General features: G+C 42.2%; 2 protein-coding genes across 2 annotated transcripts in view; one reads left to right on the top strand and one right to left on the bottom strand.

The window, feature by feature from the left end:
- Positions 1–18,004, top strand: part of ankk1 (ankyrin repeat and kinase domain containing 1) — a 361,956-nt gene that overhangs the window by 113,978 nt on the left and 229,974 nt on the right. The gene's annotated exons all lie outside the window — the stretch shown is intronic.
- The window catches only part of drd2a (dopamine receptor D2a), a 98,855-nt gene that overhangs the window by 39,274 nt on the left and 41,577 nt on the right, over positions 1–18,004 (bottom strand). The window contains exon 2 of the mRNA XM_084064260.1: positions 7,140–7,459. Coding sequence (XP_083920386.1) covers positions 7,140–7,427 — 288 coding nt within the window. The 5' untranslated portion in view covers positions 7,428–7,459. The remainder of the gene's footprint in view (positions 1–7,139; positions 7,460–18,004) is intronic.

Raw genomic sequence — 18,004 nt, 5'->3', positions numbered from 1 at the left:
CGTTTAACCCATTTAGACCTGAGGCCTATTCTAAAAACGCCTTCTAAATCCTACCTACGCTTCCTGAAAAACTTGCTGTATATCGTCTCTGTCGATATAACTGTTACTTTTCAGGATTCAAACTCAAAAGTAGCAAAGGTAGCAGATCCACAAGCTCAAAACGCGTCGCTTCGCGCCGCGTTTCAAGCTTGTGCATCTGCTACCTTTGATGCTTTTGTGTGACGTTGTAGTATGATCAAGTAGGGGCGTTAATATACGAAAAAACACAAAAAGTTAGAATATGGAGAGGTTTCTGCCTCGACCGCAACGATATGCAGTCTCTATTACCGTGTTCAGCCTTGATCCTCTGACACAGTGGGCACCAGGTTACGTGTATGCCTAGTCGCCTACACCCCGTTCGGTTGAGTCAATTGTTATTCATTTAAGCGCCTGTCAATTCCTCCTCCTGATGCCGATGCCATCGCAGTCCTTATCTAGTGGGTGCCGTGTTTGTTCTGCTCAGGGGAACACTAAAGCTGAAATCCGTAAGTTAGTAAAGTAAGGAAGAGGGAAGCCCCACTTGTTTTGTTAGGGAGGGATATTATTGCGACTTATGAGCTGGAGGCAGTACGCCTTGTCAACCAGCATGTGTACTATCCAAAAGCAGGGTCACCTGACATTTGGTGTAGAAGGAAAAAAGAAGGGGTTCAAGTACAGGATCCTGGCGGACCAGGTTTAAGTGGTTATTTTTGAGAACGACTGTATTACCCATTGAATATGGAGGAACACCGAAACCTGATTAGGGCTAAAATAATAACATGAATAGAGCTTTTTCACGTTCCCCAAATTAAGTAGCAGAACCCATTTTTATACTGTGGCTCTGCAGGAGTCTAGCTGTCTAGAGGGTCTGTCTGCCGGAGTAGTAGTGTTTTCTGTTAGTGTTGAATTTTCCATTTCAGATTCACAAGAGGACTGTGAATGAAGCCACATCCTCATGAAAAGATAAATCTGTAGAAAAGAGTTGACGTGTCAAAAATATAGAGATAGAAGACGTGACATCTTCCAGTTCAGAGTAGCCTACAGACAGTGTGACCCTCTCTCTCTCTGCATGATTCAAATCATTCTCTTTTCTCCACCCCCGTCAGGGCCCATCTCTGGCTGTCATCACTTACAGCTCATGGATGTCCTCACCCAGTAATGCCTACAACGAGACTTTCTTCAAAAACGACGGGACGTCACGGGGCGTCAATGACACGGACGAGGGGGTGCACAAGCACCCGTACAACTACTACACATTGGAGCCACGCCATTCCCATGTGCATCCCGGGATCCACAGGATTAGAATTTTGTTCATATATAATTACAGAATCTGCGTTGTTTGTATTTTCTATCAACTATACCAACTATGCCTATGACCCGAGTCCCCCAGGGCCTTGTACTAGGCCCCCTCCGGTTTTCGCTAAATAACGTAAACATAAACGGGTGTGGGAATAACCCAAGAGCTGGTCTCCAAGGAATGTCTATCTCCTCACTGGAGTGTTCTTTCAGTCAGAGCATTATGTCCTTGTGTATGTTTATGTTATGTATTGAAATTTATTGAAACATCTCTGGCGTAGGATGCAATCCGCGTTATACACATGGGATGCATAGCAAGTGCTACCATATTTTCTTTTAAAGTGCGAAATTCATATTTCACAATTCACAACATACTACTACCCTGCAACCCACCCACCCACTCACTCACACAACCCACAAATACATCCGTAACACATCTACAATCCTATAAAATACATATACACGCATAATTCCATATTTTACATTACCATTTTGAAATCCCTTGGTTGTTTGTACAAAAAGGATTTTGTTGACCAGAATTTGTCAAGTGTCTTTTTATATTGACTGAAGGAGCCTGGACGACTTCCTCTGGAAGTTTGTTCCATGTTCTTACAGCTCGAAGTGTAAAGAAATCCTGTCGCTTTTCAGAGGGACAGTTTAGTGGTAACAGTTTTAGGGAATCCCTCTCAACTCGTACTTATTATCAAAAAAGTGGACAACAGGCTTGGCTGTGAAATCATATATCTGGTTAAAGGGTCTACATCATGAATTTTAACTTTTTCTTAATTTTTGTGTGTTTTTGGTCTCCCCCACCTCTCTTCTGTTCAAAAAAATACCCGACTTCGAGCATGCAGGCTAAGGCTTTCATAGGCTATCTGTGTTTTTTATGTAAATTAGTCTGAAAACAGTCCGTCAGATTTGTTCCCCCTGCCTACGTCACGTCAGGGAACAATTCTTCCCGTTTTTCAGTTCCAACCAAAAAAAAACAAAAAAACATCTTTTAATTTTTTCTTTTCTTATTTTTTTTATATTTTTGAGTGGTGCCAACCACTCCCTATACATGACTTTGTCCGTATGTCCGTATGAGCACGGCCTCAACAGCTCTGTGTCCGTATGAGCATGACCTGAGCATGACCTCGTATGAGCATGACCTGGCCATGACCATAACAGCTGCGGCTGATTGCAGCACAAAGATGCAAGCAGTTACACTAATTATACACAAACAGGAGTGCAACACACACACGCGCACACACACACACACACACACACACACACACACACACACACACACACACACACACACACACACACACACACACACACACACACACACACACACACACACACACACACACACACACACACACTTTTGAGTAAAAATGCTTAAACTGAGTAAAAATACTTAAAATGAGTAAAAATACATAAAAGATGTTAAAATGAGTAAAAACACGTAAAAGTCAGTGATAGGCACCACTCTCTTCACACTGGGTGTGATTTATTTTTTTACTTTTTCCACACAGAACCAGGAGATAACATGCATACAAACTGGCTCAATAGCGCCCCGTGCCAAACAGGACAATGTGGTATTGCAGGTGAAAGTGCTTTATAAGCCAGAGAGAAGTTAGTTGGAATGAGTATATCTGAGGCTTGATTTAGGCTCAAACCTTTTGAAAAACGTTTGAGGGACATAAACAATATGATATTAAATATTATTATTATTTTTTAAATTCATGGTGTAGACCCTTTAACAACTTTATAGACCTCAATCATATCTCTTCTGCATCTCCTATATACTAACGTTGGTAACTATAAATGTCTGAACCTTTCTTAATATGACAATTTCAGACCTGGAATTAATTTAGTAGCCCTTCTCTGAACCTTCTCAATTTTCTCTATATATTTGATTTCGTAAGAACACCGGACTGAGCTTGCAAATTCAAGATCTCAGTATTTGTATAATGGTAAAACAAATTATTTACGTACATTTAATAAGAAGATAAAATCCTTTTCTTCCTCTACTTGATGAATCACCAAATCTCCAACTGTATAGTTAGCCAAGTTAGCAACTAAATTGGCCAATATGCACATCCTAATGGCCAATTTGCCCTAGGTTTGCACGTTATGTAGCACACTGAAAATAGCTGATCTACAAGCTCACAGAGCTTGTAGAACGGCTATTTCCGGTGCGTGACACAGGCACACAACAAGTATAATGCCTTGTTTCCACTAAGCTCTGTGTGTTTTTCATAATTCCGTTTAGTCGGTTCACTCCTCCATGACTTACTCCGTGATCTGTGGTGTGTTCGCAACTCCTTCTGTTTTATTCATGTATGGAAATCAGTGTTGATTTCGTTAACGAAAACGAGTGGTTAAGTCCATGAGGCACTTTATTTTATTATTCATTTTTTCATCTGAGATGTATTTAATTTATTTTAAAGCAATCATTGGTGTGTCTGTGAATTGTTATGCTTTAAAATAATATACAAGTTCAATCAGAACATGTCCCATGTCTGGATGTATTCCTTAAAATTGTGTTTTTCATCAAAAGGATGAGAGGAAATGCTATGTGAAATATTTTTAGATTAGATGGAAATGTTCTATATTATCTGCTGACAAAAAAAGTAAAGGGCTGATATAATTGTCATGACCAAAACTTGACTGAAATGTCAACAGTTTTTGTCGACTAAAACAAGACAAATAAAAATATGTTTTCTTGGACTAAGATAAAGACTAAAATGCTCGACTTTTAGTCGACTAAAACTAGACTAAATTTAAAAAAAAGGATGAGTTTGACTAAATGTGATAAAAACTAACAACCGTCATTGAGACTGGACTAAGACTAAGAAATAGCTGACGAAATCAACACTGATGGAAATCACCTCGATTACGTTTAAAAAGGTTTACTTTTGCTACAGATTTCAGAGAGCCTGTATGAATCTTGTGCCAGGAAAAGGCAGAAGACTCTATTTCATTCAATTCAGCAGCTTGATTGCGTATAACATATTTTATTTATAGAGTGCTTTTCAAGATACTCAATTGAACTTAACATGAAAAATATCACTTCACCCGCGCAACCTATCTTCATATAATTGTTCCTCACTAGTGCTCATTATGAACAATAAGGCCATCACACACTTAGCACTTTACAATAACAAATGCCACTGATCATCCCCTGCAATCGCTACTTCGAACTCATGCCATCTGGATGAAGATACAGAACCTTGAAGTGGGAACAGGTTCGTTTTAGCAGGAGTTTTGTCCCCTCAGCCATTTTTGTGTATAGTGGAGAGTGGGGAGCTCATGTATTGTCTTGGTGTTGTGCTGTGTGCTATGTGTTATGTTGTTTTGTGCTATATGGTTTTGTGTTTTTAGCGGTGCCAACCGCTCTACATTTGACTTTGTCCGTTTGAGCGTCCGTCCGTATGAGCACGGGATGAGCACGGCCTTGGAGATTGCCTATGCCATCTCTCCTCTCATTGCCCACACGTGCCACTGGTTATCAAAGAGGGGTCCAGGGACCCCCAGCGTATGTTATGTCCGTCCGCCCGTATGAGCACGGGATGAGCACGGGATTTTAAACAGCTATAACTCCAGTTTGCAGCATGCCACCAAGTCCAAATTTGGTATGTGGACTTAGACCACCAATAGGGACGAGCATGAATTGCTGAAGCCCCGCCCGAGGGGTCCAGGGACCCCCAGCGTATGTTATGTCCGTCCGCCCGTATGAGCACGGGATGAGCACAGGATTTTAAACAGCTATAACTCCAGTTTGCAGCATGCCACCAAGTCCAAATTTGGTATGTGGACTTAGACCACCAATAGGGACGAGCATGAATTGCTGAAGCCCCGCCCCCTCTGTCTTCCCATTGGCTGGCCTTTAAACAGCCATAACTCAAGTGCGCAGCATGCTACGGAGTACAAATTTTGTACATGGACTAAAACCACCAATAGGGACGAACTGTAATTACTTAAGCCCCGCCCCCTCTGTCTGCCCATTGGCTGGGCTTTAAACAGCCATAATTCCAGTTTGCAGCATGCTACCAAGTACAAATTTGGTAAGTGGACTCAGACCACCAATAGGGACGAACTGAAATGAGTTAAGCCCCGCCCCAAAGGCACCGCTTCCTTCACACAGGGTGTGATTTTTTTCTGTTGAACAGACTGTGAAGACAAATATCCCTGTGAGGACAATAAATACTATTATTATTAGTAATATTATTATCATTATTATTAAGATGGAACTGTCACAGTCTGTCTCTCCACAGATCGTGTCTCCACTTCGGCCACTCCACATTCCATTCCATCTCTCAGTCCTAGTTACACACCTATCCTGATCTGAAGGCACGCCCACTTGTAGGCCAGTGCGTACGCGATATGACGAACCCCCCGACAGATTCAAACGCAGAGCAGAATCTGTTCTTGAGAGATTATATAGGAAGTGACAGTTCATATAAATGGCCTGTAGTTTCGCTGTTTTACCCCTGCTGGTGTCGGAAGAAATAACTCTCAATGCAAGTGGGTGGGTTTTTGTCAAGTAGACATCCCATTTATTTTAAAATTGATGATAAAGTAGGGTATGCTCAAAGAGGGGCATGGCTCCCTTGTGATGCTTGGATTGACAAGCTACACATCCAATAGCATTCATTCCCCACCCCCGCTCTGGTCCCAACCAATAGCATTCATTTCCGGTTGCTTAGGATATGACGCGATATAGAAAGATGGCAGATTTGAAATTGCTGAAAAATAGGCTTCATTTACGGTCTGTAGAGCCTATGGGCGTAACGCTGTCCATTCTTTTTTACAGTCTATGAGCTGGACTCATTGCACACACTGTCAGTTCATTGTCTCCGCCAGGCCAAAAGGCATGGCGAGAGAGTATGTTTTGCCCCCTGTCCGTCCGTCCGTCCGTCCGTCCTGTCCGTGTGTTACCAGCTAATCTCCGGCACCGTTGGCCCGTTTGCACGCACATTCCCACTAGGCCGCGGAAGAAATGCCACCCTTTTCACATTGCCCTGTTATAGCGCCACCAGCAGGTCTACTTTAGCAAAACACATTTTTGCAACAAAATGCCTCAAATCATGAATGCGAACACATTCCCACTAGGCCAAGGAAGAAATGCCACCCTTTTCACATTGGCCTATTATAGCGCCACCAGGAGGCCACAATAACCTACCTGACCTGGCGGAGACTTGTGCTCCGAGGAGCACTTTTTCTAGTTCCTTTCTGTTTTGATGTTCTACCTTGGAGCTCATGCCTTGTTATTGTGTTCCTCTGGACTTTGTTGCCTCTGTGCCCTGCTTTGAAGCTTCTGGTAATTTGCTCATACCTCTGGATGTTTTGTTTATTTTTTGGACTGCTTTACTTCTGCCTGTTTTCACCAATGTTTTTCTGCTTTATTTAATAAATCCTTTGATTGAACTCTATTCTGCTGGTTGTGGCTCTGCATTTGGGTTTGTTACATTCTGCTACCGTGACAGGAACCATTTCTGTCTAGCCTACTCAGAGGAGGGCTGTGGACACTTCAGAAACCTGCCTATACCAGTGACATTATTGGTAGGCCGGGTTTGGCAATTTGAAAAATGTGGGGAAATGTGGGGAAATCTTTGAATATATATACATATTTATTTATTTTTTAAAGCAACCATTTTTTACTCAAATCTTTGCTTCTTGTGGTCCCTGGATCAACATATTTTGAGATGGCAGTCCGCCGCCAAATACATATCATTGTAGGGGTCTTTGACATGAAAAATGTTTGATATAGCAACATCAGTTTGTCAGAAAACTGTTAAGATTTAGAAGACATTGTTAATGGTTTAAGTCCTTACCTCCAGGTACACGACCCATGGCATGACCAGCGTGGCGACCAACAGGTCAGCCACTGCCAGGCTGACGATCAGGTAGTTGGTGGTGGTCTGCAGCGCCTTCTCCCTGGACACGGCGATGCACACCAGCACGTTGCCGAACACGATGACGAAGATGAGCAGCGTGAGCAGCATGGCGTAGTAGTTGTACGGGTGCTTGTGCAACCCGCGGTCCGTGTCGTTGACTCCCCATGACGTCCCGTTGTTGTCGAAGAAAGTCTCGTTATAGGCATACTGGGTGAGGACATCCATGAGCTGTAAGTGATGACGGCCAGAGATGGGCCCTGTGGGGAGAAAGAAAAGAGAATGATTTGAATAATTATGCAGAGAGAGAGAGAGAGTCACACTATCTGTAGGCTACTCTGAACTGGAAGATGTGAACGTCTCTTTATCTTTGACACGTCAACTCTTCTCTACAGATTTATCTTTTCATGAGGATGTGGTTTCAATCACAGTCTTCTAGTGAATCTGAAATGGAAAGTTCTGCGCAACAAACAGAAAACAGTACTTCAAACTATAATTTGAAGTACTGTTGTAAAAGAGAGAGAGAGAGAGAGAGAGAGAGAGAGCGCTGTTCAGTACTTTTACCGGAGTCCCTCAGGGGTCTATACTAAGCCCCATCCTTTGTTTCCTCTACCCCAAATCTCTGCCGCTCTACAGGATTACAAGCCGCTCTATAAGCTCGAAAAAGTCAAAAAGCTTGTAGATCTACTACTTTTTTTTTACCAGCTTGCTAAAGCTGGTCTATGTTCACCCTGAGGAATGTTGGCGTTTCCTTCAAAATGGAGGCTTCATTTCATGTCTCTGAAACGCAGTTGCACATCTGCAGAAGTGCAGTTTTTATTACAAGCCTAGTAAGTGGTTTAACGTGCTGCAAGCTGGTATATGACTATTGATTTATTTTTCCCCTTGTTTTTTTGCTGAATGTTTTCCCTAGAATAGCATATGTGAAGGTGAGTGTGTGCATGAGTTATAATGTTTCTGAGAGATACCGTGCAAAACTGAACAGCAGGACATTCCTTTGAAGTCAGCAGTCAGTCGAGTGAATAAGAGAGGTTGCCAGTGGAGTGAAGAGGAACGGTTTGAACACAGAAGGAAAGGAAGAGATAGATTGGAGAACGGAGGATGTTTCTGCTGGGAAGTGAAAGTGTTGCCCTGGGCTGGACCTCAGCCCTGTGTCTGCCTGTATCAGAGGCCATGCACTGTCTAATCTCATTTATTTGTTTGCTCAAGGTCTTTATTTATGGGAGATGGATTGTATGTTCTGTAATTGTATGTGTTTTCTATGGGCCATGAGTCTGCAATAAAGGCATTCATTCACTGAAGTCTGAACGTTGGAGGCCATGTTGAGTATCTATTATTGTCCACTGTATCCACTGTATCTGTATGTATGAGGGGCGGCCATTAGCTGAGTGGTTAGTGAGCCAGGCTAGGGAGCCAGAGGCCCTGGTTTCCCCAGGTACGATTCCAGGCCAGGCCAGGCCAGCAAATGTGTCGATGAAATTAAATATGTCCCTGAGCAAGACTCTTAACCCCCAATTGCTCACAGGCCCTCATTGGAAACAAGACCGCAAGGACTTTCATGAACGGACCTGTTAAAGGAATTATCCTTTTTATCCTGTATCTACTGTCCATTGTATCCTTTATTTCTTTATTTAGACGGGACAATGCACATTGATGAATATTCCATACATGAAAGGGAAATGAATCAGCTGATCATGATCTCATGTAAACATGCCGGATTTAGCTAGAAGCTGATTTCCCTCAGTAGTCCCCACATCCTGTATCTATTGTCCACTGTATCCTGTATCTATTGTATCCTCCAATGTATACTGTGCCCTTAAGAGCTACATTTTGGCCCTAAACCATGCATAGACATTGAGGCTGGCCTTATAGCTACAGGAGGCTGTGGAATGTTGGAGTGGTTAAGGCGTACGACTTGAAATCCAATGGGGATTCCCCGCACAGGTTAGAGTTCTGCTCACAGCGACTTCATAGCACTGTTTTGTCAAAAACATCACACACTCTCTTCATCTGTACCCATGGAATAGACTTTCTGCAATATTGACAATGAGCCCAAGTCCAAAACAGCTGTGATGGCTGAGTGGTTAAAGCGTTGGACTCAAAATCCAATGGGGTTAATCCCTTGCAGGTTTGCTCTCTCTCTCTCTCACATTGCAAATAATGTATTAATCTATGTTTTATTTTTATTTTTTTACATATAATCTTAATCTAAATTAAAGTTTAAATTAATTACAATTACAATGTAGTAAAACATGCAATAGTTGCCTCTGAGATGTTATAGAGTATAAGAACATTTCCCATTTCAACATTTCCCATTCCAGGCCGTCTGTTGCAGCTTTGACCAAAGCACAGACCAAAGCTGCAGTGTCTCTCTACAGCACAGCCATTCACAACCAAAGACTTTCCTTCTCAGTTTGGCCAATCAGGTTATCTTTTGACTTTGAAATTGACAGATCGGATAATCCAATCAAAAGTTACAACAGTTAACATATTTTGCTAGGGCTGGTGTGGGGTTGACAAGTGACAACTGCCGACGCTCCCTAGAGGCCAATTTTTGTATCTAGGTGCTTGACACTCGAACCAAAATTGTTCTATAGACCCTTGCCTTCAAATTAGTATTGAAAACGAAACTTTCACATGAATTGTAAATGAAAACAAAAAATTACATTGACACTGAACCCCACCATTATGCTTAATTTATAATCATTCTGTTTGCCAGGAGGCTGTAAGACATCTACACAGCTCAGAAAACAATGCCCTCAAATGTAATCCACATGAACGGTAATTATACTGTATCGCCATTGTTTATTTTATCACTGTGTAAATAACCCCTGCTAAATAGGTGGGGGTGGCTTTGATTGATTGAATACTTTATTTAGAAGTTTGCAGAGAGAAAAAGCACATGGAAGTACAGTTCTAAATACAAGGTTAACTAAAAAGGATGAAAAAGCCAGAGAAGCCTTTCGGCTTGATTACACACACACACACACACACACACACACACACACACACACACACACACACACACACACACACACACACACACACACACACACACACACACACACACACACACACACACACACACACACACACACACACACACACACACACACACACACACACACACACACACACACACACACACACACACACACACACACACACACACACACACACACACACATTTTAGCTGCTTGCAGGACTTACTTTGAGTCTATGAAAAGAAGCCATTGCCTGGACCACCCAGAGAGTGCAGACCAGAAAAATAAGATGAATGCCTCAATGAAGAGCCGACAAAGAAGGATGAGGGTAAGTTATATAGGCTACAGTATTAACTGTTTGTAAGATGTTTTTATATAGTTTTACATTATGTGTTCCTTCTGCCCGTTTCTCCTCAGTGGCTGGAGCAATTGGTCTGCATTTGCACACAGACATTGACCATTACCATGTACACGGAATAGCGAAGCCCGTTTTTTGCTTTCCCCAAATGTCAGCTGTTTATTAGCGCTTTGTGTTCACTGGCTCCCGGGTTGCCAAATCATGTGCGCATATCCCCCCATGGGTATGGTCTAGTAATGGTAATTTAATACATGATTTAATTGCTCTTCCATATTTTACAGTTGATGACCGCCAGGAGTGGATGTCTGGAGACTGATGGAGAAAGGGCCGTGTGGGAGCATGCAACCCCTGAACATGAATGTGCGGTGTGGATCGTTTCACCTCCATCCGAAAGAGATGGGGAGCTGTCTGCTGGAGTTTTGTTTTTAAGGGCGCGTTGTAGGCAATACTTTAGAGCTGCAGTCAGCTGCTTTCAGATTTTTATATATATATATACATATACTGTAAATAAAATCAAATTAGGGCTGAAGGTGTGATTTTCTGGCATCAGCCACAGCAGGGGGTCATGCATACTCAAGCAAGCTTGTGTTTGCTGGCCCAGCAAATGTGGAGTTTCAGGGCAGGCTTGTCCTCATGTAAACACAAGTATTTTCACTGAAATTACACCTTTTTTACATCTTGACTACATAACCGTAATCCTTGTTTTTTGCGCTGTGTCAGCTGTCAGCTAAGGGGATATACAAGCTCACAACGCATCACTTTGTGCGCACTGCAATCTTCTACATCTGCTATTTGTGAACTTTTTTTAAAAGTAACGAAAATGTTTGGAAAATGACAATTTTTTTAACACAAGTCTTCTCTTCTGGGGGTCCCTGGCACAAAACATTTTCAGATGGGGGGTCTGCGGTCAGTCAGAGATTTGTTTGATGGTGGCACTTTTGCTTCTTTTCAACAGATTTCTAGAAAGTATAATCTGCCCAGAAGCCACTTTTTACGGTATTTGCAAGCCCGTGATTTTGTTCGTAGGAAATTTACTAGCTTCCCGACTATTCCACCTAATTTACTCGTAGACACACTTATAGCATCAGCTCCTGTTACCATTAAGGGAAAGATATCCTTGCTTTATACCACATTATTTGATCTCCCAAACTCTTTGGGCCGAGAATTTGGAAGAGGACATTCCTGACGCGGGGGGCATACGTTAGTCCGACAGACCATTACTCCGACTATGTGGCATCCGCGTGCGGTTAGGGTTAGGGTTCGGGTTTGGTATAGGGTTAGTATAGTAAACGTCGGAGGCATGCGCTGTCGGAGGACCGGTCTGTCGGACTAAGGTATTGCACCCTCCTGACGCAACCCGGTCAATATGTGCGAAACACGTATTGCAATGTAAATTCTTTCACCGAGTGTACTGGTCAGGTTAGCCAGGATTTATAATGATGTTGACCCAACGTGCGATAGATGCCACCAGGCCCCAGCTAATCTTTTTCATATGTTTTGGACCTGTCCTTCCTTACATCCTTATTGGTCATCTATATTTGACACTATTTCGGATGTTTTACAGTTGCCCATAGATCCATCCCCTATTATTTCCCTCTTTGGTGTTCTCCCTGAGACCATTTCTCTGCCTAAATATCAATCAGACTTTGTTGTTTTGTGACTCTGTTGGCGAGACGCCTTATTTTGACCCATTGGAAGAAAACATATCCACCCTCCCATTCCCGCTGGATTTGTGATATACTTTTTAAAATTAGAAAAAATTAAGCACACATTGCGTGGCTCTATCTCAAAATTCTATAAGGCATGGCAGACTTTTTTATCGCACGTTGACAATCTTGCACTTGAGCCCCCAACGGAACCTGATTGAGTCTGTAACCTGCATATATGGCAGTAGCCAATCTGTTGTGTGATAAACCCTTGGTGTATACTTGCTTGCCACCTCACTGACATCTACAATTGCTTTCAATGAACATACCTGTGCTTAACTCAATGTAGCGTTTATAGACCATGGACTGTTTTCTATACATGTTATTGGAGATTTTACGTTGTGTATTTGTTTTGTTGTATGTTGTTTTCTTTTATGTGTGTTGTCGGTTTTGTTGTTTTGTTTTGCTTTTTATATCTTATTCAATTTATCTTTTTTTTCTTACTTTAGATTTGTCTATCCTGTTACTTAATCATTTTTACCTTTTTGAAATACTCTGTTTACTTGCCTCAGTAATTACTGTATTACCAAAAAATAACAAAAGTTAATAAACAAAACGTTTAAAAAAAAAAGGGGTGTCTGCGCGGCCATATATATATATATATATATATATATATATATATATATATATATATATATATATATATATATATATATATGTGACACCTTTCTTTTTTGAGAACTACTGATTTAGAAGGCATTTGTAGAATCGGCCGCAGGTCTTAATGGGTTAAATTAATGCCCTACTTCGTAATGCTAGTGTCACACAAAAGTAGCAAAATCCAATCTAAAAGCTCACAGCATTGTCAGCTTGTAGATGTGCTATTTTTGGCTGTTTGTGGAATTTCGTTTAAGTGAATGTGAAACTGGTTAAGTGTGTCTGTGGGTTTTATAAAAATAGAACCAATGAAAAGTATTAGCAAGAGCTTAAGTGACTAAATAAAGACTACACTGGACCCAAAGGAACACACGTTGTTCTTTTTCCAATTCCTGAAAAGTAACAGTTTTGGACGTACAAGGTGTCGCAGAATCTCTACAGTCAGAACAGCAAGCAGTTATTGCATAAACGTCAAACACACTTTCTCTAACCTTTCCTCTAACTGCAGTCAATGCTGTTTGTCTAATTCCCACTCACACTGAGAGAAGCTTATAAACCTCAGTTTAAACCCCCAGAGCTTAAATTCCAGAGATAACACTCTGTGCTGTTTGTATTGTTGGTGCTGTTTACGTAACGCTTCAGTTTTCTATTGATTGCAAACCTGTTGGCTTCATAAAACAACACTTCAACATGCTCTGTGCTGAAGATGAATTTATGAGCACATCCCACACACCTCCCTACTACTTTAGCTTTCTTATCGCTATGCTGCACGTTTGGCATTTGCCTAAAGGCTGGCAGGGTAGGTTGTGGGATGTTAGAAGGGATACTGCAGCAGGGGAAGAATTTTGGGGAAGGTATAAAATGAGAATTCTCTACATTGTACAATAAGTAAGTAAGTAGCCTAGCCTTGGGAACCAACAGTTTCCGAGCCATGTGGCCCATAGATCAGGAGCCTATCTCCTGTTTCTGTAGCGTGAGGCGACTTGATGTATGAGTGCACCCCATGGACATGATGCTAGTACAGTATGTCACATGATGTACGGTATGAGTGCACCTCATGGACATGACACTAGTATGTCACATGATGTATATGAGTGCACCTCATGGACATGACACTAGTATGTCACATGATGTATGAGTGCACCTCATGGACATGACACTAGTATGTCACATGATGTACTGTATGAGTGCACCTCATGGACATGACACTAGTATGTCACATGATGTATGAGTGCACCTCATGGACATGACACTAGTATGTCACATGATGTATGAGTGCACCTCATGGACATGACACTAGTATGTCACATGATGTATGAGTGCACCTCATGGACATGACACTAGTATGTCACATGATGTACAAGTACACCCCATGGACATGACACTAGTACTATATATTACAAGGACTTATCCCCAGGGGATTGAACCCTGATGGGCGGACACTCTACCCAAAAGGCCACTGAGCTGGTACTTTGGTGCAACACTACAGACGGAACTCTAAAGATGCCTGTTGCCTAATTAATGCACCGGCGTACGCAGACGCGACAAATTGTGAGCTTGTAGATCAGCTATTTTTGGCACACGACACCGTCGGTGCGGCTAAGTATGAATCAGGCTTATGTCTGATGTTTCTGACCGACAGCAAGGATATCTTCAACACTACTGTTGAAGATACATCATGCTCCCTGGAGGATGGGCCCTGCTGATCTTGGTGACCCCATGGCCACACCTTTAGTGCCAGCCTTAGGCCAACATTTGAGGTTGCACGCAACATCTTGCAATCCAATGGGCATGAAACTTTAATGTGCTCAGCAAAGCTTCAATCAAAATGGGCCAAAATATACCGTATCTCTTATTAATCACACAGGCAGATTCCAGGATGAATCCTACTGGGTTTAGTAACCTCATAGCCAAATTCCAACACTTTAACTCATTGGCTACGTAAGTGGGGTCCCAGCAAAAACAACGTCCTGCCGCGTTTGCGAGCTTGTACATCTGCACATTGTTTTTAATATTTTAAAATATCAAAAATGATTTGTTTTTTTACACAAATCTTCTCTTCTGGCGGTCCCTGGCACAAAACCTTTTCAGATGGGAGTCCACGGCCAAATATATATATATCAATTTGAGTTAAAAAAAAGTTTGAGAACTACTACTACTATAACTTGAACCCGCGTCGCGCCTCCTCGCTCGGAGCCGGAGGCGAGGATGTGATTCGAGCGGATTGGACTGAAGAGCCAAATTCTAACACTCAAATGTCTGCGTCCTCTCCTCCTCCGTGCTCCAGATGTCATGCTGTACTGGACGCAGTATTTCTCTCTAAATATGCTAAGGATTTGAGCCGTTTCACATGCATTCTTACACTCCATCAGTGCAGATCTTGTAAATAAAGATCATGTGCTTCTGTTTAGTTATGCAACTTTGCAGCACAAACCCATCTTTGGTTTACCATATTGCCCTCAGTGTTCTCTGTGGATTTCTAATAACACTGAAAAGCAAAGTATTGATCCTGCCTTGTTGTTGGCTGACTGTTGAGTTCCCAGACATTCAAGACATGTTTTATCTTAACCACTTGAAGCTATACTTCACTGTACATGAGATAGCAAAACAAAATAGCAGATCTAGAAGCTCACATCGCGTCACAACACGGTTGGTTGTGAGCATGTAGATCGGCTATTTTCACTGAATGTTCACCTGTTTTCACCCAAAATGCTCACCTATTTCGCAGAATGTTCAGCTATTATGACATGCCCAGAATAGGGAGGCTCGGGTTCCTGTACATCACAGAACTAGTGGGAATAAAGGAGATTTTAGATTTATGTTGATTTCAGTGTTTGCCTGGAAAACTCTAAGCTGTTTGCTGGGATAACCACTCTCCCACACACCATGCAAAATATCAAACATTATTATTGCTGATGTTTTGAACCTGATGAGGGTCTGTTGACTGAAAGGGCAGAAATAAAGCTAGAAGGATGTCAATTACACTTCTATCGAACTCCCACAACATCTGAAGCAGATGCCTCAGGCATCTGCTTGTCACTTGACACTGCTGTCATGTGTTGATGGAATGCTGCCTTTGTAAACACTAAATGTATTCCATCACATCCCACAGTTCCTGTTTTGTTTTGGCAGTAAAAAAAAAAACATTGTCAACAAGGAAAGCGTGCCTCCCATAAGCAAGAGGGGCAGGAGGGTTGTGGCTAGTCAGTAGTGTAGGTCACATAAGCTGGACGGACAGGCACTCATCTGGCTAGTTACCATCGTGCGGGATGTCTATCCCAGTAGTTCTCAACCTTTTCAGGCCGTGACCCCCTAAAATAATCATATTTGAACTGCCCCCCCCCCCCCCCCCCCCCTCCCAAACTCTTTGGGCCGAGGATTTGGAAGAGGACATTCCTGACGCGGGGGGCATACGTTAGTCCGACAGACCATTACTCCGACTATGTGGCATCCGCGTGCGGTTAGGGTTAGGGTTCCGACCCTGATAAGCACTTGGAGTAGGAGTTGAGGCTTGAGTTTGACTCGGTTTCACAGTTAAATATTGTGAAAACAGTAGATCTACAAGCTCACAACACCTTGCAACGTGAGGCATTGTGAGCTTCACAGACACACAGATACATGCAACACACAGATGCACACACAGACACACAGATGCACACAGATAAATCCAGCCTAGCGACAGTTCAGGTATGCATGGAAGGCAGGAGGTGTACATTGCTAGCTCACTCTCCCCGGTCCACTATTCACTGTTCATTCTACGTGCTTAGCTGTCTCAGCTCGTTGTACAGCTGTCAGCGTTCAAATTCCCTCCACCTCCCTGGCCTCCTACCCGTGACATCTAGTTATTTTGTTAATGGATGATTCTGTGTTTGTACTGGGATTATGGATTGTTCTATGATATGTGGTATCTTAATTGAAAGGTTCGATATTATGTTCATGTAATAACTCTATATATGCATGCTCTGCTCCGGGGGGTTTGTGATCTCAGATTCTGTGTCATGCTTGCGCAGAGAATCTGTTATATCGCATGAGCAGAGTCAATGGTTGATCCTGAGCTGAAGTGTCTAACTGAAATGTAAATCACTGGTTTATTTCAAAACTGGCCTGAAAGATCATCCATCAGGAGACCACAAGGGGAGATAATTGCAATTTCCCATCGAAAGGAGGTGTCATTCACTGACGCCGTATTTCCTTTTTGTCCTTTGGACATAATATGTTTTGTATTTGTGATGACATATATTATTTTTATGCTTTTTATGTTGATGAATTGAATACCTAGGACCACAATGGAAGCAAGTCCCCAGGACCTTTTTGTGTTATTATTTTAGCCATAATGTGTTTGACTAAAAAAGTATTAAATCAATCTAAAAACACACACACACACACACACACACACACACACACACACACACACACACACACACACACACACACACACACACACACACACACACACACACACACACACACACACACACACACACACACACACACAGATTAACACAGACACACGGATGCACAGATACACACACATACACCACACAGACGACACAGGGCCGAAACGCATGAATCTCCCGGCGGAGATTAAATATCGATTACTAACGTAGTAAGTGACCTCTCAACTATGTGCAGCCGGCCGTATCTGAATGAGCCCCATATGTTACCTGACCTTCTCTTCTAAGCATATATAAGTCCCTCAGCCTCACATAAAAGCCTAATTCCTCACTCCCAGCTGACTCTCACGAGTGATGTATGGAGGCAGGAGGGCTGTGTGAGCATATCCAAGATACCGCTGGTGAAGAAAGGAAACAATGTCAAGTACTTGACATGTGAATTGACTTGGTTGAGATGGAACAAGGAACCTTCAGCTATCAAAGCTCCTGGTAGGGGGTTGGATCGTGAGTGGGGTAAGAAGATACAGTCATACGGTGTCTTTATCCAACGGAAACCTTTTATGTTCAAAACTGGAAGAGGCACTCACATGTCTTTAAGTAAAAGTATCAATACCCTACTGTAGGCTACATTACAAAAGTATTGGCATCAAAATATTCTTTAAGTACCAAAAGTAAAAGCACTCATTATGCAGATGGTCCCATTTCACAAGTTTTCAAGTGTATAAAATGTATACAAATCCTTTGAAAATAGACGATTTACAAGCTC

Source organism: Gymnoscopelus microlampas, assembly GCF_963454915.1.
Source record: "Gymnoscopelus microlampas genome assembly, chromosome: 8".
In the NCBI taxonomy this organism is placed as follows: Eukaryota; Metazoa; Chordata; class Actinopteri; order Myctophiformes; family Myctophidae; genus Gymnoscopelus; species Gymnoscopelus microlampas.
This window is presented reverse-complemented; position numbering and strand designations above follow the sequence as displayed.